Source organism: Benincasa hispida, unplaced genomic scaffold, assembly GCF_009727055.1.
Source record: "Benincasa hispida cultivar B227 unplaced genomic scaffold, ASM972705v1 Contig533, whole genome shotgun sequence".
Lineage (NCBI taxonomy): Eukaryota > Viridiplantae > Streptophyta > Magnoliopsida > Cucurbitales > Cucurbitaceae > Benincasa > Benincasa hispida.
Genome location: NW_024064906.1, coordinates 437,694 through 462,150, shown reverse-complemented (window position 1 = coordinate 462,150; position 24,457 = coordinate 437,694). Strand labels below are relative to the sequence as shown.

Below are 24,457 nucleotides of genomic sequence, written 5' to 3'. Positions count from 1 at the left end.
AACGGTTCTCTGCCCACTGAAATTCCCTCCGTAAGGAGAGGCATGACACTCAGCTAAGATGTGTTGTGTCTCTTCCTCCAGAACACATCGACGCATTATGGAGTCAGGGCCTTGCTTATATAGAAACAGTTAATCCCAAAAATAAAACTTGCTGTCATGTATTGACTGTTTCTTTTGCTGAGAGTTGAAGTTCCCAGGGAATTGCTTGGTAGTTAAGTAATTGACGATGTCTGCATACCAAGGTTCCCTGCCTTCAACTCTGAACAGGCTTTCATCAGGGAATGAATCCTTGATTTCACTTTCTTGATCTTACATCTCTTGATGTTCTAGCCTAGACAGGTGGTCAGCCACTTGGTTCTCGGTTCCCTTTCTGTCCTGAATATATGTATCAAACTTCTATAGCAGTAACACCTATCTTATCAATCTTGGCTTCATGTCCTTTTTACTCATCAGGAATTTTATGGTTGAGTGATCGATATATATGGTGGCTGACGCATCAACTAGGTAAGGTCTAAACTTTTCAATGCCAAACACTACAACCAACATTTCTCTTTCAGTGGTGATGTAGTGTTCCTGAGAGTCATTTAGTGTTTTGGACGCGTAAGAGATGGGATGTATCAAATTACCCTTCTTCTGCCCTAACATTGTTCTTACTACCACATCACTCGCGTCGCACATGAGAATAAAATGCTGCGTCCAGTCTGGTGCTATTAGTTCCAGAGTTGTCGTCAACGCATACTTCAAGGTCTCAAACGCGTCAGTTCGGTCTTCACTAAAATCGTAGGGCTAGTTCGCCTCTAGTAATGCACTCAGAGGTCACGCAATTTGAGAGAATCCTCTAACGAACCTTCTATAGAAGCCAACATGCCCTAGAAAACTTCGTAAAGTTTTAACATTTATTGGTGGTGGAAGTTTTGCTATGAGATTTATCTTGGCTTCATCTACTTCCAACCCAGCCTTGGATACTTTGTGGCCTAAGACAATTCCTTCAGTCACCATGAAGTGACATTTTTCCCAATTCAGTACTAGGTTTGTTTCCTCGCATCGAGCGAGGACGGCCTCCAAATTATCTAGGCATGAGTGGAATGAGTCTCCAAAGACTGAGAAATCCTCCATGAAGACTTCAACGGTCTTTTCTAAAAAGTCAGAGAAGATAGCCATCATACAACTTTGAAATGTCTCCGGTGCGTTACACAACCCAAAGGGCATGCGTCTGAATGCAAATGTTCCAAAGGGATAGGTGAACGTTGTCTTCTCCTAATCTTCTGGATCTATCAAAATCTGGTTATAACCAGAGTATCCATCAAGAAAGTAATAAAATTCTTTGCCTGCAAGTCTGTCAAGCATTTGATCGATGAAAGGAAGGGGGAAATGGTCTTTCTTAGTTGCTGCATTGAGCTTCTTGTAATCCATACAGATGCGCTAGCCCGTGACAGTCCTCGAAGGTATGAGCTCATTATTGTTGTTGGCTATCACAATTGTTCCCCCTTTCTTGGGTACGCATTGGACTAGACTTACCCAACTACTGTCGGATATAGGATAAATAACTCCCACGTCCAACCATTTTAAAATTTCCTTCTTGACCACTTCTTTTAGGATTCAACCTTCTTTAAGGCTCGATTGACCCCAACTTCCCTTCTTCCAGCCTAATCTTATGCATGCAATAAGATGGACTAATGCCACGGATATTCGTAAGCGTCTAGCCTATTGCACGCTTGTGCTTTTTCAGCATCTGTAAGAGAGATTGCTCGTTAGGCTCTGTAAGATTTGCGGAAATGATCACAGGTAAAGTGTTGTTGGTTCCAAGGAATGCATATTTCAGGTGACTAAGTAACTGTTTTAACTCGAGTTTTGGTGGTTCCTCAAGTGATAGATGCGTTGGTTTTGTCTGCCGCTCAATTAGACTTGGCAGCTCTGATTCTTTCAGGTTCTCCAACGCGAGGACCTCACATACATGGGTCTCTTCTTCAGCCAACTCAATACTGTTTAGTTGACAATCTTCATTATCTGGGAACTTAAATGCGTTGAGCACATTGAACTTCACCTCTTGATTATCTATGCGCATAGTTAATTCTCCTTTATACACGTCGATTAAAACTTTCCCAATAGATAGGAAGGGGCGTCCAAGGATAATTGGTACCTCCCTATCCGCTTTATAGTCCAAGATAATAAAGTCTGCTGGGAATATGAAGTTGTCAACCTTTACCAGAACTTCTTCAATCTTTCCTTCTGGGTAATACTTTTTTCTGTCAGCAAGCTGAAGAGTAACAGAAGTAGGTTGTGCTTCGCCAATTCCTAGTTTCTTAAAAATTGAGAGTGGCATGAGATTAATGCTAGCTCCAAAATCGCACAACACATGACCTACATCAAATCCTTCTATCGAGCAAGGAACTGTGAAGTTCCCAGGGTCCTTCTGCTTCTTTGGTAGACTGTTGCTTATTAACGCGTTGCAATCCCGCATTAGCGCGATTACTTCCTTCTCACTGACTCTTCTTTTCTCCGTCAAGATGTCCTTCAAAAATTTGACATATGTTGGTATTTGCCCCAAGGCCTCTATAAGTGGAGTGTTGATATGCAATTGCCTTAGAAGCTCAAGAAAGCGCTTGAATTGTTGTTCATCATTATTCTTCATCAGACGCTTAGGGAATGGTGCATTCAGCGGCACCTCAGGCTTTCCCGCGTTAGATGTACTGGGTTCTGAATGGCTTGTAGTCTCAGGCATTCTTTCTTTTTAATCCATTGAACGTGCGATGCGTTGTTTCGAAGGACTATTGTTTCTTGGGTTCATTCTTCTTTCTTCAAGAGCTTTTCCACTTCGCAATGTCACCGCGTGACATTGCTCCTTCTCATTGTTGTTCCCAGGTGTTTCAGTATTGCTAGGTAGAACTCAAGCTGCCTACTTTTCAACTCGCTCGCTATCTGCCCTACCTGGATTTCTAGGTTTTTTATAGACGATGCCTGACTTTTCAGCAACGCGTCATTCTGGGCTATGTATTCCTTCAATAAGTTCTCAAACGAAGATTCTGAGCTCGATGCATGTCCTCCTCTATTAAAGGGTTGTTGATGTGGCTGATGCGTTTATTGAAATGCAGGCGGCGATCCATTCCTTTGCTGTTGGTTCGCCCTTGGGTGGTGCTCCTGATGATTTCTTCTTGTTCAAGAAAAATTTGGATGGTTTCTCCATCCAGGATTATATGTATTGGAAAATGGGTTGTTTTTAATGAAACAAACTGACTGAGGATTCTGTGGGCAATCCGCATAGGAGTGAGGATCTCCACAGCCCACACAGCTAACCATGGGCTGCTCAAATGCCTCTACCTGATTCACCTTCTGCTGATTTGATGCGTTTCCTAGCGTTATGTTCTGCAAAAGGCTGGTCATCTAGCCACTTGAACAGAAAGTGTGGCTATTGCATTGGAATCAATAGAATTAACGTTCTGAGATCTCTTCTTTCTGTCAGCTCTTCCATCATACGTACGTCTACCCATTCCATGTTGTGCTTAGCAATGCAGTCTAATATCTCTTTAGCCTCAGTGTAAGATTTGTCTATAAGTCCACCAGCTACTGTTGCATCTGCTGCCATCTGCGATGCTCTATTTAATCCTCCATAAAACGTCTCTATTTGGATGGTTAGTGGTAATACATGGTTCGAGCAATTCTTGACTAAACCCTTAAAACACTCCCATGCAGTGCTTAAGGTTTGAGCTTCTTCTTGTTCAAAGTTCATAATCTCTCAACGCCTCCTCGTGTTGGTGGTAGGTGGGAAGTATTTTTGCATAAATATTTCCACCAACTTCTCCCAGGTGGTGATTTCCTAGGCTCCAGTGAGCTCACCTATTGTTTTGCGTCATCACGCAAAGAATAGGGGAACAAAGACAGCCTGATCGCCTTTGGGGTGATTCCAGGGATCACAAATGAATTACACATTTCCAGGAAACGCTTCATGTGGGCGTGAGGATCTTCACCACGACCACCCCCAAATTGTCCAGCAGTCTGGAGCATTTAGAGCATTACAGATTTCATCTCGAACCTGGTCCCGTCTGGCGTAGGGTAGATGATTCCTGGAGAGAAATCATACAGTACAGGGGATGAGTACTCTCTCATAGGACGCGTGCTGCTATTCGCCATTAGGATTGGACTCTGTGCAACATGAGCTAGTTGCTGATTTTCCTGTTCTTTCGCCATTGTTCGTTGCCTATTCTATTGTTTGAGAAATTGCTGCCTCAACCTTCGACGACGGTTAGATCGGTTCCTACGTCGAAAGGTCCTTTCAATCTCGGGTCGTATATGAGTTCAGGAGTGCTTTCCTTGATCATAAATGTTCACAAGCTTAGGCTTAGCTTATAATACTCCATCGACCGAAGTGTTCCTACAACAGATACAAACAAAAATTTCTGGTTAGTCTTGCTTCTGAATCCCTAGCAACGGCGGCAAAAACTTGTTCGTTGCTATCGTGTTTCGCTCTAGGATTGTATCGTACAAAATAAATTATAAGAATAAGTTCAAGTATAAGTGATGCATTGATGCTTTGATGCGTTTAAGTATTTGTAATGCGTTGGTGCGGAAGAGAGATGCAACAGAACGTATAACACTCCTTCTAATGACATTCAAGTTTTCCTAAACTAGACCCAAGTATAAATCTAATTTAAGTTCTTGGCAAGTCCAGGGTCGAACTCAGGGATTCAGTTAAACAAACACAAACCTTGCGTTGTATCTATTGTAGGGGTTTTCCTAAATACATGAAGAGAAATGTGTTATTTACACTAAGTGCTGTGCCTGTGTAAGATGATATAAAAGAGTTGAGTGGTGAGTGATGGATCATGCGAAAATGGAGTTTATTGTGAGTGGATGCGTTGGTCTAAGATGAAAGTACAAAAACTAGAATGTAATGTGGATCAGATGGGATGATTTGCTTATCTTTTGTTTATGCTTTAGACTTTATTCAACACTTCTCAATGCGAATAACATGCAAAACCTATTTCTAGGATGCATGCATCTAACACAGAATGCAATAAACACCAGTAAGTCTATCTCTAGCTGTACTAGGCGTCCTACTTGATGCAACTTAATTATTCTCTCGAATAGTCTAAGTTAAAGATGCTTTTACCAAATGATCAAGTCGGCTTAAGCGTTTGAAATGAAGTTTTGCATAAAGTATGAATACATTCAACATAAACAAGATATAAACAATGGCAAAAATGTGATGGATCAAATATATAAATTTTTATAAAGAAGCAAATTGTCTTTACAAAAACAATATTCAATCAAATGAAACGAAAGTGATAAATGAGATGAAAGGAACTGAGTCAAGCCGCAGAGTACAATCTCTTGTCTCTCTTTGGCTCAATTCTGTTGTGTACAATCACTTGTATAAGAAGAGAACGAAGTTTCTTTCTCAAGCTTGGCTTCCTTCGCTCTTTGACCGACAGTGATGGTGGTTCTCAACCCTTCTAATCGTCTTAGCACCACAGCATAACTTAAACTATGACTACACTAATTATAGAGAGTAGGGATCTTGATAATTTCTGAACTGAATAATTTTCTAACTGTGAACTCTTGAAAGACTTCATCTATTTATAGGCGTTGGTCATGTCCACCTGATGAATGGGCAACATTAAAGTCCATATCTTGGTTAGCATTAAAGTCCATGCCCTGGTCAGCCACCTGACTCTCGGGAGCTTTTCAGACGCCGCCTGGTGCTTAGAAGCTTTTCAGACGCCGCCTGCTGTAGATGCCTATACTTGCAAGTGGTGATGTGACACAATCAGCCTGGATCAATGAATCTTCTTTATGTTGAATTCCATCCAACGCATGGCCCCGTTAGAGCTTTCCTTGCGGCACTTCTTGACTATGCATTAGCTTCTTGTAAAAATCCTGCAATTCAATGCGTTAGCGCCACAGTATTTGGTAATAAAACTTTTTTTTGCATGAGTTTGCTATTGTTTGAATGATTCCATGCATTCTTACTAAAAATGAGGAGAATTTATCATTAAAAACCTTAGTTGTTCTAACTTAAGAGCAAAAATAACTTGTATTTCTACAAGTTATCACCTTTCACCCAAATGCGCCCACCAAGTTGCACCGGCTTTATGTGGCAATCCTTCTTAAGCAGATGTTTGTGGACACAAATCACCGCAAAGCCTTGCGGTAATGTTGCGCTCGACCGTTGATTTCTTGATCGTGCTTTTTGCCTTGCGTCAACGCATATTCTGCATAAAAATACAAAAAATTAACTGTTTCTATGCGATGAACGCATGCGACCGCAATGTTATGAACTTAATGTTTTTTGGACGCAATCTAACATATTTTATCAACGCAAACCTTCATTGTTTAATGACGTAGCACTGTAATGACGTGCATTTCTGCCCGTTATCAAGTATCATATACCCCATTTTCCTCCCACTGAGCATTTTGCCTAGGGTTAATTAACTTAGGAAAATCTGGCTACTGATTTTAACTAAGTAAATATTTAATTTGCCCAAAAACAACACTTGCCTTTGGATAGTTAAATAATTTTGATTAAGGTTTGTTAAACTCTTTAACAAACTTTAATCAAACTTGCATGCTTGTAACAAATCTATCTAATTCACCTTTTCAGGTAAGTTTTCAGGTACGAGTGTTACGTTTTCGTCAATTTAAATACAGTCCAGACAGAACTCGCCTTAGACAAAAGGTCCCTTATAGATACAATTGTTACAAAGTTAATTTTTTTTAAGAATCAATTTAATCCTATTAAACCGATTAAAATACTCAAAATTCTAATCTCATTAGAAATATGATCTTAGGTCTATCTGAATCATGTTTTAAAATAATTTTAAAAGATGATTTTAATTTAAGGTTTGCATGCAACTTTGAATTATTGATTTTAATTTCTAATTTCATTTTGTTATATAAATTATAAACAAATAAAACAAATTAAAACATACATTGCATGCTTTGACATACTTTAGTAAATTATAACATTTATAAATTATGTAAGGTAGTGTCATGCTTCATGCAATTTCATTTCATTACTAACATATATAACATTTATATAATAAGGTAATGAAACATACAATAGCATATATCCATATAATCATTGAACCATATATTATAACAATTAAAATCTAAATGATGCATGTATATGCTATTGAATCATGCATGCATATATTATAATAATTATATTATATGATGCATGAACATGTTATAAAACTAAATCATACATCTAAAATTATAATATTTATAATATGAGGCATGAAATTAAATGCATAACCTATAGTGGGATTTTTATACTATATGACATATAAAAATAAACAAAAAATCATATATCAAATGCATAATTCATAAACAAAAAATTCTTGGACTGGGATTGGACACTAAATAAATTAATTAAATTAATATAACTCTTATATTAATTTAATTAACAAAAAAAAACTAACTATTACATGAATAAGTATCAATCGGTTAGAAAACAAGCGAACTGGGCCTCGAACCACTCAAACCAGACCAGGGACTTTTCCAGATGAACCCATACATCTCGAACCGGAGAACCCACAAACCGAACTGGACTAGTAGACCACGAACCACACACGAACTGGAGCTGAACTATGTGAAAACTCAGTCTTAAAGCGCTGCAACGTTGTGCCCTATCGTCACGACGCTACAAAGTTTTTCTTCGTTTGCTGCATCGCAGCGTCGTGATGCCAAGGCATAGTGTCACGACGCCACTGTACAGTTTCAAACAACCTTGAAACTCTATGGAAAAAATGCATCGAATTCTCCAGAAATTAGCCAGGAACATCACAAACAACTCAAGGACAATCAATACAAACTTGATAGCAGATTATGATAAAAAAAACATGGGCCTTTACATACCAAAATTAAATTCAAAGCAATAAAAAAATAGTGTCTATCCCGAAATTATCCAACAATTTCAAAACGACCATCAAAACAAACATCACATGAATAAGTTGACAGATTGTTTAAATCCCACTATTAACTGTAAAAATAATTCCAAAATTTTGGAAAAAATTGGGCCATAAACCTGGCTTGATACCAATTGAAGGAATCTTATTAGGATTCATGAATGGGAACGAATCGTCCCAATTTTTTCAAATTTCATAGAATGAAAATTTTACAGTAAAATAATAAAAAAATATGCATTTAATTAAAAAATTACAACATGCTGGAAAAACAAATAGAAGAGAATGGATTTGGGTTCAGAACCCTTACCTTTGAAGAATCCAATCTTCACATTAAATCCTCTTAAAAAAGAACACCACCATAATGGCAACCACGGTATTCTCAAGGATGAGAACCCAGAAGGAGTGGCCTTTGGCTATTTTGAATTTTGGGACGGAAGAGATTTTCTTAGTAGAGAGGAGGAGGAGGAAAGATTGAGACCACAACACTCTTTGCGTTTTTCTTTCCGAAAGAAGACTGAAGCCCCTTCCTCCACTCATACATGTTGTGGAGAGAAAAAGGGGGAGGGAGTTATTTGTTTGTGGTTAACGCAACTAATTTTGAAATAAAACATCATATATTTTATTACATCAATAAAATGTTTGTACAATACAATTAAAACTATAGAACCCTACAAGATTTAGGGCATGAACCCCAAGACACAGTTTGTCTTTACTAGGTATCATATACCTATAGGTTTTTCTCTCACTGGCCCTAGATTATATAACCTGTAGTTCTAGACTCACTAGGTGACCCAGAAATACTTTAACCGAGAGGATTGATGTAAACATATTAGTATACAATGAACTTCTAATTATTTAACAAATAGGAAATACATCTTATACCCTCAACTTCTTGATTCTCGACACCATCGCCAAGTATTGGTGGCTTGAGTTTCTACTAAACCCATATTATGGCTAGGCTGTCACACAACCCTCCCACTATGTCGGGACACTCTTGACTCTTTGAGTAAGATGCTTCTGACCAGTCTTAACAACTCTTGTTTTTGGGTCAACTTAATGAATGACTCTTATTGATTTTCTATAACTATTATGGAAAATTGATACAATAATTTATGATCTCTCATGTATACTTCTTCAAGTAAAATAACATTTGTCGATACAAATACTTGATTTTCTTCAGGGTTGAAGAAGTATACTATTTTTGGGTAGCCTATGGATAGACATACTATTTTGAACTATGTTCCAACTCCTTAGGGTTCGACACTAACATATGTGTCAGTCTTTCCCAAATTATGAAATATGTAAACATCCTTTACTTGTCATAAACAACTTTTATGACATCTCCACATCTCATATGGAGTTTCAGAAATAATTTTAATGGAATGATGTTCAAAAGAGTATATAACAATCACCATTGTGTATCCCAAAAATAATTTAGGCAATTTGAGCATAGCTCATCTTTTAACTAAACCATGTCTAATAGGGTTCTGTTTTTCTTCCCGATACACCATTCTGCTGAGGCGCCAGGTGTAGAGAGTTGTGATTGGATTCCATGTTCTATCAAATAGTTATGAAAATCTCATATTTTATGTACTCTCCACCTTGATCTGGTCGAAGTGTCTTAATTGTTTTACCTATCAAGTTTTCATACACTTTGAACTTTTCAAGTGTTTTAGACTTATGATCAAGTCTGATACCACGAGTTAGGTAAATATAACTGTACTTTGAATAATCATCAATCAAATCGATGAAATATTCATGCTCTCCTTGTGCCTTGACATTCATCGGATCATAGAAGTTTGAATGTGCGAGCTCTAAGGGTTCTTTGGATCTTAAGACATTTTCTTATGAAAGATCTTTTGGTTATCTTATCTTCAAGACAAGGCTCCATAGTGTTAAAATGTTGTCTTCTAACTGATTTTGATGACCACTTTTAATTCACAATCCTATTAAGATTTATGTGACCAAATCTTTAATTGCCAAATATAAGTACTTGAAGAAACCTTTGCCTTTTGTTTTTCAGCCATTTTAAATATCTGAATATTTGAAATGACCTATGCTTTGGTCAGTTTTAACATAGAAGTTGTTTTATAATAAACAAAAAAAATCTTTTGCTAATGCACACTTCATTTATGTCAAAAGATACTTTTATACATGTTCTTACAAAAGATAGATACAAGGCTTTTCATTACATTAACAAGAAGTATATTATCTAACATAATGGATCTATCTTTTGAAAACAACTTTAGGAACTCCCACTGATTTTTCTGAGATAGCCTCCCTTGTTCACAACCTTTAAAGGTATCTCTTCATCTGCAAGCATTCTTCAAAAATTAATTTCCTTGTTTTGCTTTTTCTGCTTTCTTTTTCACAAGGTACTTCAAGTAATTTCTCTTCCAATGCCCATTTTCGTTGCAGTAGAAATACTTTCCTTTTTCTGAAACTTTGGCCTTGCCTTTGCAATCAGTAGGAGCCTTCTTTTTCCCATTACTCTTTTCATCTAAACACTTTTGTTCTTGGAAGAAGAAGAAGAGTCAGACTTTATCTTAGAGGATGATCATCTTTTATTTGCAGTGGCAACATTTACCTTTGCTTTCTGTCCCTTAGTTTTAAGAGGGATTGATAAGTTTGTAGCTCATCGAGAAGAGTGGTTAAGTTATATTCTAGCTCGTTCATCATCGCATTTGTGCGGAATTGTAAGAAGCTCTTCGAAAGAGATTATAAAAAAAAGACTGACCTTACTTTCCTCGTCTATGACAGCTCCATTTACTTTTGCTACAGTGAATTGGATCATCATGTCTATGACATGTTCTCTAATAGAGGCTCCTTCTTTCATACAACAGTTATGAACGTACTTGAGGGCATCATGCTAAGGGAGAAGGACAATTGTCCAAACATTCCCTACAGAGATTCCATAATCTATTTTGTGGTATGCATGCGACGGTGTTTCTTCGCCAAAACATCAAATATGCTGGCAAAAATATGGACTCGAGCTTTTTCATTTGCCCTTGTCCACTTGTCATATGCTTCCCAAATAGTCCAGTTTGCGTTCGAGTCGAGATTAAGAGGACATTCCTTAGTTAAAACGAACCTCAGATCATCTATTACCAGTATTGTATTCAGGTTTGATTTTCATGTATTGTCCCCATTAATTTTCTCAGTAGTCAGTAATTGTATTAATGAGCTAGTCATTTCTGAAGTATAAACAAATTCTATTAGTGATTTTTTTTTAATCTAATCATGTTTTAGTAAAGTAATAATGTACCCAAATTTCATTATTTTATTTGCAATGATACTTTATTGAGTTGGAATACCAAGGGGCAGTCAAATACTCCTTCACTAAAGCAAGACATTCTTGACTAAATACCAATTCCAGAATAACTCATATTCCTATAGTCATTTAGTTATCGTTTTTGGTCAAGAACTTACTAACACTTAGTAATTCTCATAAGTGTAAACCTCAATTTTTAGACCTCAGAGGTTGGCCCCAATGAGGCTACCGAATTGGAGAGTCAAGGTTGGGAATCGACCTAAGAAATCCTATCCATTTATAGAGTTTGAGTTGTTTTGAATCCCATGTTACAACCCTGTAAGGATATAGCTGCCATAACATGACTAGCTTATGTCGCATAAGAATGACAAGCAGATGCAACATAGGAATCTCACAGTCTAAACTAATGGAAGATACTGCAAGACACATTGACACATATTCTTCATACACGTATTATGAACTACTTCCTCTATTGACTTTGCTATTGACCCATACAAATACTTTCCAAATGGAGATCACTTCCAGGGTGACACGAAGCCGAGCATGAATCTCACGATGTGAACTTTAGAGATGTGAGAGCTAAGAACAACATATCGTATATGTTATTAATCTTCCACTAAAGTGTTCTATTTGTTTTGGGTAAATACTTACTTACGTTTATTTAGACTAATAAACAACCTAAGTCTGGGTGATTATCCAAATATAACATTTATATTTGTATTTAACCTACGATGTCTAAGTGATAAACCAGTTTTAAAACCTCACATCGCTCACGCATGCTCATAAAATCAGGTTAACAAAACGCTCAATTATTCGGTTATAATCCCTAGGGTAGGAGGTGTTCCATAAACCGTCAACTTAAATATCTTCAACCTTAGACAGAATTATAGACCAGTTGAGTTTGTAACCAAAATTTTCAAGATAACGATCTATTTTAACTATTTAAAACAAGTTTTTATTTGTTAACCCTAGGTGAGCATGTATCTAATCTTTGTTATGGATTTTAAATGTCTAATCCATTTTTATAAAAACTTATATCAAGCATTTCAGGATTTAATATAATACTTTTTATTAAACACTTGAAACCTTAAACATGCATACTACATATTATAACACTTTATAACATACGTTTAATGCATGCTACATGCTTCCTATGGTAGAATTTTAAATCTACATGACATACTATATGCACATACAAGATTTATTTAATTATAACATACATTCACAATGCATAAATAATTAAATACACATTGATATGGATCAGTTTTGGCATTTCAAGCAAGAAATTAGCCTAAATTATTACAATAATAATCAAAATTGACTTCTAAAAGCTTCTAGACTTCACGAACCGACTCAAACCAGATCTCCAAAGAACCAAAATGGGTTGACCCGGCCAAAATGGGGTTGAACCATACCTCCTTGACACGAACCAACTGAACCGGTTCCACCGGTCAGGTTGCATGCACACTTTCTGGGCTGGGATGAGCAACATTGCGACGTTCCATTCCAACGTTGCAACGTCACGGGTCGTACTTCTCATTTCTGAGTTGCCTGATGAGCAGCATTGCAATGCTCTAAGGGCAGCATTGCAATGCTTTAAGGCTAGTGTTGCACCATTGCTTGGCAGTAGCTTCAAACTTGAAATTTTACAGTTGACCTCTCTTGCTTCTTTCTTCAGTTACAACCTAGTTATAACTCTATTGACTCTAACAAATTTACAGACTCTTAAACACATTAATACCCATAAACAAAGAGCCAATTACAACAATTAACACTTAATTGAAGAGAGTTTAAATGCCAAAACTAAAACTATCCATATCAGCAACCATTTTCATACAACCTATGAAAATCACCCACCAAGTTAAACTTAACACGAATTGAATGCTTAAATCATGCTCTGATATCAATTGTTGGAATTAGCATGCAATTAGCAGAAGCAAACAAAATCATTAAGCACTCTAATTCATCAATTTTAGCAATTAAGAAAGCAAGTTCATAATAGAAAATAGGGTTTTGAGAAGTTATCCTTGAAAACCTTTTTTAATCCATGAAATTCAGCTTTACTCTCTGCAGCAACAAGGTGTGGACCACCACTTGATCTTCCCTATTATTCTCTAGGTACTTAGATTAGATAGTGGGATCCAAAATGAGCTGAATATAGAGCAATTGTTGGAATTAGCATGCAATTAGCGAAAGCAAACAGAATCATTAAACACAATAATTCATCAATTTTAGCAATTAAGAAAGCATGTTCATAACAAAAAATAGGGTTTTGAGAAGTTACCTTTGAAGATCTTCTTCAATCCACGAAATTCAGCTCCAATATCCTCAGCAACAAGGTGTGGACCATCACTTGATCTTCCCTACTATTCTCTAAGGCTTTAGATTGGTTTGTGGGATCCAAAATGAACTGAATTTTGAGGAAATTTTGTAGAAGAAAACACTGGATTTTTTAGCTGAAGTTGAAGAACACTTCTTCAACTCTCACAAACAAAATTCAACTTTGCATGCCATTAATCTCACCTGAATTAACTGACTTTTATTCAGCCTATTTAGTGTCGTCAAATTACATAGAAAGATGACACCAAATCCACAAAGATTTGAGTGGAAATTGGTCATGTGGGATAAACCCACTAAGATTGGTTTTTCCAAATTTTAAAATTAAATCCAATTTTCTTTAATCAAAATTTCAGAAAATTTTAATTAAAACTAAAATTAATAAAAATATGATGCTAAGAAGCCCGGGTGCCATTAATAAAAATATAGAATACTCGATGGTACTCAATGGTTGATTATACTCGATGCCATTAATAAAAATATAGAATACTCGATGGTACTCGATGGCATTTTGATAATTTCAATTCCTTTGAAGCCCGGGTGCTTAAATGAACACCAATTTGCTTTAAATTAACCCCGTTTTTCACCAAATGATTAATCCTACCTCTTGATTGCTCGATTTCTACAAAATAGGAAAATAAACATGTAAAATTCGATAGCGAGACCGAATTAAACTAGGAATAATATCTCTTTTTTAGAGCTATCACATGCTTAACCTAAGATGGGATTTATTTAAATGACCACAAAACATTTAAATAGTAGATGAACCTGCAATTTTTGGCCCCTAGGATAAAATAAAGCAATAAAGTACACTAATTTAGCTAATTTTATCCTAAAATTTCTTCGTCGCTCTAGAATCGGACCAGACCAACTTGAACCAGCCTGAACTGGATCACCAACCTGCGAACCAAGCCAACTTAATTGAACCGGATAACCAATTGAACCGCAGTCGAATCAGACCCACTTTGCTAACCCTAATTCTCTGTAGAATTGTGCAACGATGCAGAATGTCAATAGAAGTGCAATTTTTTGCAAAATTGGTCTCAATCTTCATCGATACAAACACTAATTCTAGACCTAGACTTATAGAGGAACAATTTACAACAATAATGCCCAAAAAGCACAGGAGCCTTTATGTTGATCATATTAAAATTGTAAAAAACTACTAATAAAAATAGATTAAGCCTGCAATTTTAGAAACAAAACTTACAAAGAAAAGAAACCCTACCTTGCAAACCTTTTGGGAATTCTGTGGAATTATTTTATACGTATTGGGAATGGGCACCACCACTTGGAGTCCTCCCTACGTGAAGAGTTACATTTATATTTAATTAAAATGAAATAAAACTATTTATTTAATTTAACTAAATAAATAAAAACTAACAATCATTTAAATCATATTTCAATGGTTCCCTCTCACATAACCTGTAGTTCTAATGTGCATCTAATGTTCATTAATTTTAACCTATAGTTTTCAATATGAATCTTATTCATATTAAATTAATATTTGAACCCCTTTCAAATATTTCATTCTTTCATCTATTAATTTTGAATCATGTCCAAAATTAATAATAAAGTCTAAAATTAAACTTTATATTAAAATGTATCAATATACATTAAAAAATCCCAATTCTGAATTTGAATATTTCAAATTCAATTCAATGACAAATTACCTTAATACGTTTTACAATCTAGGAAGATGACCTAATGGACCTGCAGATCAGAAGTTCCAATGATGTGAGATTAATTGACTAAACTCATTAACCAAATTAATCAATATTCTTTAACTATGGGTACACTCCATAGAGACCCACAACTGCACTCTTCTTACTACATATATGTTTTTGTGTCCACCGATATAGACCAACAATAGCAAGTTGGTCCTTCACGAGTGTTCGTAACACCAGTTGTGTCAAATTACTGTTTTACCCCTGGGTTACCTCTTCATCCTTAAGTACCAATGTTTCTCTAATTAACAACCTATTTATGGTCCAACCATTAAATAGAAATCTCTCTCGATCCAGTGAGAAGGTTGACTCTTTGTTCAAGTTCCGGAGACCACTTAAGGGAACACTTATCTACTTACCCTGAAGTCGAGAAGAAGAGAAATCCATCTTGCATAATTATGTTCCCAGCTACCCACTCGGTCTTATCTCCAAAATGGTAAGCATATTAAGTCGGTGAATCTCACCTATACAGATCCAAGGATGATCCCTCATGAACAGAAGTTCATAATATACTCAGGAGTAAGACTAAGTTGCCTAGGTCATCCTATTGAAATAGAAACCTAACTAATCAACGAAGTTACATCTAGTGGTTATTATTTCGCGGTCCGGTCTTGTGCAAACTCATTACCCAAGATACCCTCACTCGCTTATCTCCTACATGAATGCATTGGATCAATGCGTTTGTATCAAATATAAAGTGGGTCATATTCATAGTGTTACCAAGATAAGGTACCCAACCTTATCCCTATAGTATAGATCCTTTAGTCTGTATCTTGAACATTGATCCCTATATGTCTCTATATACAGTTCAAGACTCATAAGAAAACTTTGGATGTTAGTTTATTGGATTTTAGGGTTAATAAGACAAAATTAAATAAAACATTAATAACACTTATTGAGAAAAACATTAATAGCTATTTATTTATGATGGTCATTTAATTACATTCACTATCTATGAGTTCAGGGCATAAAACCTAACACATCGGACCACAAAGGTCTGAAAATACAAGTTCTAAGGGTTCTTTGGTCCTATGACCTTTTCCAGTAAAAGATCTTTTAGTTATTTTGCCTTCAAGGCATGACTCACACACAGATAAAAAATTTTCTTTTAACTCCCTTAGAAGTCTATTCTCAACCAATATCTCAATCATTTTGAGATTGATGTGTCCTAACCTTAGGTTCCAAAGATGGACATTTTCTTTAGGAGAAATTTTAAGTCTTTTATTTGAGTTATTGCAGTTTTAAAGGTTTCAGTGTTTAGAAGGGTTTTAGTTGCTAACAGTCTTTGCACATATAAACTATTTTCCAACTTAGCAGAACAAATATCTATACCATTTTTTTTTAAAATAAACACTTTATTTACAGAGAAATTAATAGTATAGTTTTGTTCAATCAAACACTTTACAGAAATTAAGTTCCTTTTTAAATTAAGAACAACAGATATATTTTTAAGTAGAATATTTATTCTGTAAAGTAAGTTGGAGTCCTTCCACTGCCACAACTGAGACAGCGTGCCCAGTTCCAACACACATCATCATCTTCCCAACTATCAATTGCAGCCAAGAACTAATTATTTGAAATGTAGAACAAACATGGTTAGTGGCGTCTGAATCAATTATCCATGCTGAATCATCATTTTCCACTAAACAAGTCTCAAATATAAGTAAATCGCATTTACTTTGTTTGGTTTTCTTCTTTTCTGCCAGGTACTTGGGATAGTTCCTCTTCCAGTGTCCCTCGTGGTTGCAATGGAAATAGATTCTCTTTGTAGCCTTGCCCTTCTGGGAAACAGTAGATGGGTTAACTTTCTCCTTTCCACCTTTCTTCTTCTTCCACTATTTGATGCCAGAAGAAGAAGGTACAAACTTAGTCGTAGAGGTCGAACCTCTGTAGAACTTCTTGGAGGATGAAGCAACATTTACCTCACCATTTTGTTTCTTGGATTTCATCAAGGATTGAAATTTCTGAAGCTCATTGAGCAAGGTGATCAGGTTGTAGTCAATCCTGTTCATAACAACATTGCTACAGAACTGTAGGAAATTTTCAGGGAAAGATTCCAAGATGAAGCTAACTTGACTGGCCTCATTGATGACAGATCCATTCATCTCCGCCATGTTGAAGTGGACCATCATGTTGAGAATGTGTTCTCTAACAGATGCCCCTTCTTGCATACAGGCATTGAAGATGTGTTTTAGAGACCAAGTCAGAGCTGTGCGGATGATTGTTCGAGCATCCCCTATAGAGACTCCATGATCTCATGGGCAGTGAGCATAAGCTCATGCTTCTTGGCCAAGACTTTAGAAAGGCTTACCAAGATATATGCTCAGGCCATTTCATTTTCCCTTATTTCTCGTATGTCTCTCGAACATTTCGAGTGACATTTTGAACAGGAATAGGAGGAAAATCCTCCATAAGGACAAAATGAAGGTCACCGATGATTAATATTGTGTTAATTGTGTTTTTCCATGTTGTATAATTTTCGCAGTTTAGTTTGTCGGCAATGAGTAAATTCAATGTAGCAGAAGTCATAATGAAATTTGCTGAAACCATACAATTTATTTATATTAGTACTCTATGCATTAACCCATTTGCAAAAAACCAATCAAATTTAGCAAAATAATCTATGCACCCTAAGTGACATCTATTTTGCAATGATGTTTCCGTGAGACAGGATAAAAGATACCATAGGGTGATCAGGTGCACCTTCACTGAAATGAGACTATCTCAACCATTAAACAGAACAACTCCTTGTTACTTTAACTATCATTCACCATTGTTCGGCCCAAAAATTGTTAAACTCGCTTAATATTTTCTTGTAAGTGCAATCTCTCATTTTAGATTCTAGAGTTCCGCCCCAATGAGCCAACCATAGGGAAAAATCGATTGGAACAAAAATAAAATAAAATAAAATTAAGCAACCATATCCATTTCTAGAATTTAAAGTAAAGAATTATGCAAATGCCATCCGTAGGGGGACACAAGCAAAGGTGCCTCAAGTCCGAGCATGAAAATTTACTACAAACTAATGAGATAGACCGAGGGATGTGTTGACACATGTCCCGCTCCCACTTAATATAAACACTCTTTCCATTCACCTTGATATTGATCTATATAAATATCATCCGTAGGGGGACACAAGCAAAGGTGCCTCGAAGCCGAGTATAGATCTCACGGTATGAATTTTTAGGGAGAAACGTGAAAAGGTAAAATGATGTATCATATACCCCTCCTCCCACTGAGTATTTTACCTAGGGTTATTTAACTTAGAAAAATTCGGTTATTGATTTTAGTTATATGATTGTTTAAATTTGCCCAAAATTAACACTTACTTTGGATAGTTAAAATTTTTTCATTAATGTTCATTAACCACTTTAATAAACTTTGATCAACCATTGCATACTTGTAGCAAATCTATCTAATTCACCTCTTCAGGTAAGTTCCCAGGTAAGGGTGTTATGTTTTTGTCAACTTAAATACCCCAGCCTAAACAGAACTAGCATTATATAAAAGGTCTCTTATAGATACATTTGCTACAAATTTAATCTTTTAATTAAGAACCAATTTAATCCTATTAAACTGATTAAAATATTACACTTAATTTCTAATGTTATTAGAAATGTGATCTTAGGTCAATGTGAATCATATTTTAAAACTATTTTAAAAAATGACTTTAACCTAAGGTTTGCATGCAACTCTGAATTATTGATTTTAATTTCTAATTTCATTTAATTATAACTTTTATGAAATAAATGAAATAAATTAAAACCATACTATTGTATTCATTGACACATGTAGTAAAAATATAACAATTATAAAATTACCTAAAGTAGTGTTCATGCTTCATGCAATTCCATTTCATTACTAAACATACATAACACTTATATATTAAAGTAATGAAATAATTAATAACATACAACCATCGATCCATACATACTACATATTATAACTCTTATAATACAAATTATATATGGATATGTTATTAATGCATGCATGCATATACTATAACATTTATATTATATGATGCATGAGCATGCTATACAAATAAAGTCATGCAACTATATATTATAACATTTATAATATAAATGATGCATGAATTATGCATAACCTATGGTCGGATTTTACCATATGGCCTATATTATGACATATAAAAATAAAATAAATCAGACATCAAATGCATAATTTTAAATAACGATTATTGTATCGAGATTGGACTCTTAAACAATTAATTAAATTAATATAACACTGATATTAATTTAATTAATTAAAATAGCTAACTATTACAAATTAATAGCCAAACCGATTTGAAACAAGTGAACCGGGTTTTGAACCGCATGAACTGAACTGCCCAGCACCCGAATCGATCGAACCAAGCGAATCAGATGCAAACCAGTCAATCCACGAACCGAACCGTGTGCGAACTGGTTCATCCTTTCCGTCTCGGAGCATTGCAATGTTGTGACCTGGCATTGCAATACTACGAAAAAGTGTATGTACGGATCAAATCGATAAGAAAAGATGTTAATTAGATTAATATTTAAACAAGTATCACAAAACCTAAACAAACTAGCATATAAATAAAGGGAACATAAAAAATAAGAAATAAAGACACTTAACGTAGAAAAAAATGAGAAGAAGTGAAGATGCGAAATAGAGAAAAGTGGAGATTGTTGGAGAACAATAGAGGAGAACGAGTAACGAAAAAAAAATGTGCGGTGATGTGTATTAAATACGTGTTTAGGGAGAAAAATCATTAGGAAAAAAACATGAAGAATAAGAGAAACAAGAAATTTTGAGATAAAATGGCTAGGATTTTTTATGTTGGTATTTTGTCCAGAATGTGTTCATCAACCTCCAATTTATATATTTTTCGAACCTTCTTGATTAGGAAAAATAAATCAAAACAAATTTAAAAAGGAATAAAATAAAATAAAATAATTGAGAATTATTTGATTAATTTTAAAAATACTTATCATAATTAGATCCTTCCAAAATTAATTAAATATAATTTTCTCATACAAAAAAAAAAAAAAATTGAACATTAAATCCTTTATTCTCCCTACACAAAAAATTCTTTTATTTTATCCTACAAAATATGAAACTTAAAAGTTTTATTCTACAAAAATTGAAAAATAAATTTTCATTTTATTTTATGAAATATGAAAATTATAACACCAAAATTTTATTCTCCGTAAAATGCAAAAATGAAAAAGAGATTTTTTTTAATTTTCTTTTATTTAAAGAAAAAGAAGGAAAATAAACTTTTTTTTTTTTGTTTTTATTTAAAAGTGATTGATTTTAAAATAATGAAAAAGACACAAAATTACACAATATAAAAATGATGAAATAAAATTTTGGACAGATTTAGGGTCTACAGTATTGATTGTAACATATTCATTAATACGTGTGTCTCTGCTAATGAGGCATGTGATATCTTGTTCGTTGCTCATGAAGGAACTTCAAAAATTAAAATATCAAGGTTGCAGTTGTTAACTTTGAAGTTCGAGAATCTCAAAATGCATGATGATTAATCTATTGTTGAATTCAATGTTCGATTGTTGGACTTTGGAAATGAGTTGTTTGTTCTAGGAGAGAAAATTTTAGAAGGACTTGTTTGAAAGGTGCTTAAGTCTCTACTTAAGAAATTTGATATGAAAGTTACTCATCGAAGAGGCTCAAGATATAACATCATTGAAAGTAGATGAACTATTTGGTTCCTTGCTCACTTTTGAGATGTCCCTGGATGGAAAGCCCAATAAGAAGAATAAAGCAATGGCTTTACAGTTCTCAGTTGATGATGAGCATGATGATTCTGATAGAGAGTCCAAGGATTCCCTTGCTCAATCTATTTCATTACTTTCAAAACAATCCAATCGTGTTCTCAAACGATTTGGAAAGAAGCTCGAAAGTTTTAGTTTTCTAAAAATAGTAAGTTTGGTGACTCTCTTCCTCTCAAGCAAGTCAAAATTCAAAGTAGTAGAGAGGAAGCTGAAAATTCAGGGCATTAAATTCTAAAGAAAAAAAAAGTCCTTCAAATTTCGAAAGTGTGAAGGCTGTGGATACTTTCAAGCAAAATATCCTAATTTCTTGAAGAAGTAGGGTAAAAGCTACGTCTTAACTCTGATTGATGATGAGTCTGAAAAATAGCAGTGACCCAGAGGAAAAGGCTAAAGCACATATCAGTAACATCTCATCTGACACCTCTTCATGTAAGATTTCTGAGTATGCAGAAAATGTTCACGACACTGCCAACCATAGGTCTACAAATCCTTCTTATCAAGCTCTTTCTTTTAAATGATAAGAGGATCATAAAGTCCTTGATGTGCAAAAAGAAAGAATTGAGACTTTGATGATCAATGATCATAAACTTAGGTCTAATATTACAGATTTGAAGTGTGAACTTTCTCAAGTTAGATCTGAGAAGGATTCAGTGTGAAAAAATGTCAGAATATTGAACACTGATACTGATAACTTGTAGAAATACAAGTTATTGTGGCTCTTAAGTTGGAACAGTTAGGGTTTTTAATGATAAAATCTCATCATTTTGAGAAGAAACGCATGAAATTACTCGAACATTATCAAACTCAAGCAAAAGAATGTTTATTACTAAAGTACTGCGGCACTAACGCATGATATTGCAGGATTTCAACAAGAGGCTAACACATGATTAAGAAAAGTGTCGCAGGCAAAGTCTAACGCATGGGCCATGCGTCGGAGGGACTCAACGTAAGGAAGATTCATTGATTCAGGCTGTTTGTGTCAAATTACCACTTGCAAGCATGGGTACCTGCAGGGGTGGTGTCTGAAAAGCATCTGAGTGTCAGGCGGCTGACCAGGGTATGGACTTTAATGCTGCCCATCATCAAGCTGGAGAAGATCAACGCCTATAAATAGAAGAAATCCCTCCAGAGTTCAAAGTTCTTACTCTCAGTTTTAGTCTCAGTGTTAGCTTAGTTTTAGTTTTAGATCTTTAAAGCTGTGCTGTGGTGCCGAGAAGAGCAAGAAGGAAGAGAACTACCACCATCGCCAATCAAGAAGTGGAGGAAACCGAGCTCGAGAGAGACATTTCTTTCAACTCCTACACAAGTGGTTGTACACAACTAGAATTAAGCCAAAGAGGACGAGAGATTGTACTCTGCGGCTTGACTCATTTCATTTCATTTTACTTATCGCTTTCATCCTTTCATCTGATTAAGTATTGCTTTTGTAAAGACAATCAGTTTCTTTATAAATTCACATATTTGATCTATCATACTTTTCCATTGTTTATTTCTTGTTTATGTTGGATGCATCTAAACTTTATGCAAAATTCCATTTCAAATGCTTAAGCCAACTAAAGCAATTGGTAAAAGTATCTTTAGCTTAGACTATTCGAGAGAATAAGTAAGCCAGCATCAAGTTAGAACGCATAGTACATCTAGAGATAGACTTACTGGTGTTTTATTGCATCCTATATTTGACACATACATCTTAAAGATAGGTATTGTATGATATTCGCATTGAGAAGTGTTGAATAGAGTCTAATGCATAAACAAAGATAGACAAGCCATCTCATTCACACCATATTCTAGTTCGTGTACGTCCAACTTAGATCGACGCATACCACTTGCATTAAAATCCATTTTCACACGACCCATCATTCTCTACTCGACCCTTTTGTATCTTCTTGCACACACACACAACACCTTAGTGTAAATAACGCATTTCTCCATACATTTAGGACATCCCTACAATAGTTTGGTTAGCTTAGTCTGAATCCCTGAGTTCGACCCTGGACTTACTAGGAACCTAAGTTGGATTTATACTTGGATCTGATTTAGGAAAACTTGCACGTCAATAGATGCGTATCATGCGTTCTGTTGCACATCTCTAATGCATCAATGCGTTACGAATACATCAGCTCATCAATGCATCATTCATACTTTAAACTTATTTTTCCAAATTATTTTATACAATACACTCCTAAGCTCGAATCAAGAATTCAACGAACATATACTTAGTCTCTAGAGAAAATATTGATTAAAGAAAAGATAGTAGATGATAATTTTGGGCTAGGATTCTCGAAAGGAGGTGAAAGTCAACATAATAAAAGTCCCATTTTAAAGGGAAGCAAAAGATTAAGTTTGTTAGAGCTCAAAATTCAGATATGGCTTTATAGGTACTTCCTCTAACTATTCAAAATTGGAAGTCAATAGACCTTACAGATCAAAATGGACTTGTCATTATTGTGGAAGAGTGGGACATAAATGACCATTCTACTATCAGTTGTTGCAAAATTTTCATGAAACCTCAATCTCCAGAAGTGGTGCTCATTTATCAAGAAATACCTTTTAAAGAAAGTAAAAAATGAAACGGGTTTTTGAGAATGAAGAATGCTTAGAATAAATGTAATGTTGTACTAACTTCCCTCAGATCTTTTGCCAAGGGAGACTGGTACTTTGATAGTGGAAGCTCTTGACATATGATTGGTGAAAAGAATTATTTTTCAGATCTCAAACTTGTTAGCTCGAGAAAGGTAAAATTTAGAGATGGTGCCCTTAGAAAGATCATTGGAAAAAGTAAACTTAATTATCCAGGTCTTCCATCCTTAAATGATGTAATGTTGGTCAAAAGGCTCACTACCAATCTTATTAGCACCAGTTAGCTATGTGATCAAGGTCTAAACATGAGTTTTATCGAAGACAAGTGTGTTGTCATAGATTATGTCAAAGCTTTTGTTATGACAAGTATGCGTTAATATGAAAATTGTTACTTGTGTAATTATGACAATGCTTCACAAGTTTGTCATCTCTCTCGACAAGATGAAGCAAGCCTAGCATAAATGCCTAGGCCATGTAAGCATGAAGACTCTTCAAAAGGCACTAGCCAAAAATGTTATATCTAGTCTTCCTTTGGTACTTGGTTCTACCGGAATTATTTATAGTGATTGTCAATCTGGTAAACAAACTCATACTCCACATAAGCAGATATCTCACTTTGGCTCAACATCAAGTATCTTGGAGCTTCTCTACTAGGACCTTATAGGTCTTATGCAACCAAAAATTATGGGATGTAAACATTAGTTATTGTTGATGGCTTCTCCAAATATACTTGGGTACGTTTTCTTCGTAAAAAATCAGATGCATTTACTTCTTTTCAAGCATTTTGTCTCTAATTACAATGGGAGAAAGATCTGAATGTGATAAGAATCAAGAGTGATGATGGTAGGGAGTTTGAAAACT

General features: G+C 35.2%; 1 protein-coding gene across 1 annotated transcript; it reads right to left on the bottom strand.

The window, feature by feature from the left end:
• Positions 1–1,699: 1,699 nt before the first annotated feature.
• Positions 1,700–2,722, bottom strand: LOC120069657. The gene has a single exon (XM_039021439.1). It carries the CDS (start codon positions 2,720–2,722, stop codon positions 1,700–1,702), a length of 1,023 nt encoding a protein of 340 aa, XP_038877367.1.
• Between the last annotated feature and the right edge of the window lie 21,735 nt (positions 2,723–24,457).

What these genes read in the sequence shown, in the direction of transcription:
- LOC120069657 (XM_039021439.1), bottom strand. Translation starts at nt 2,722, where the DNA reads ATGCCTGAGACTACAAGCCATTCAGAACCCAGTACATCTAACGCGGGA.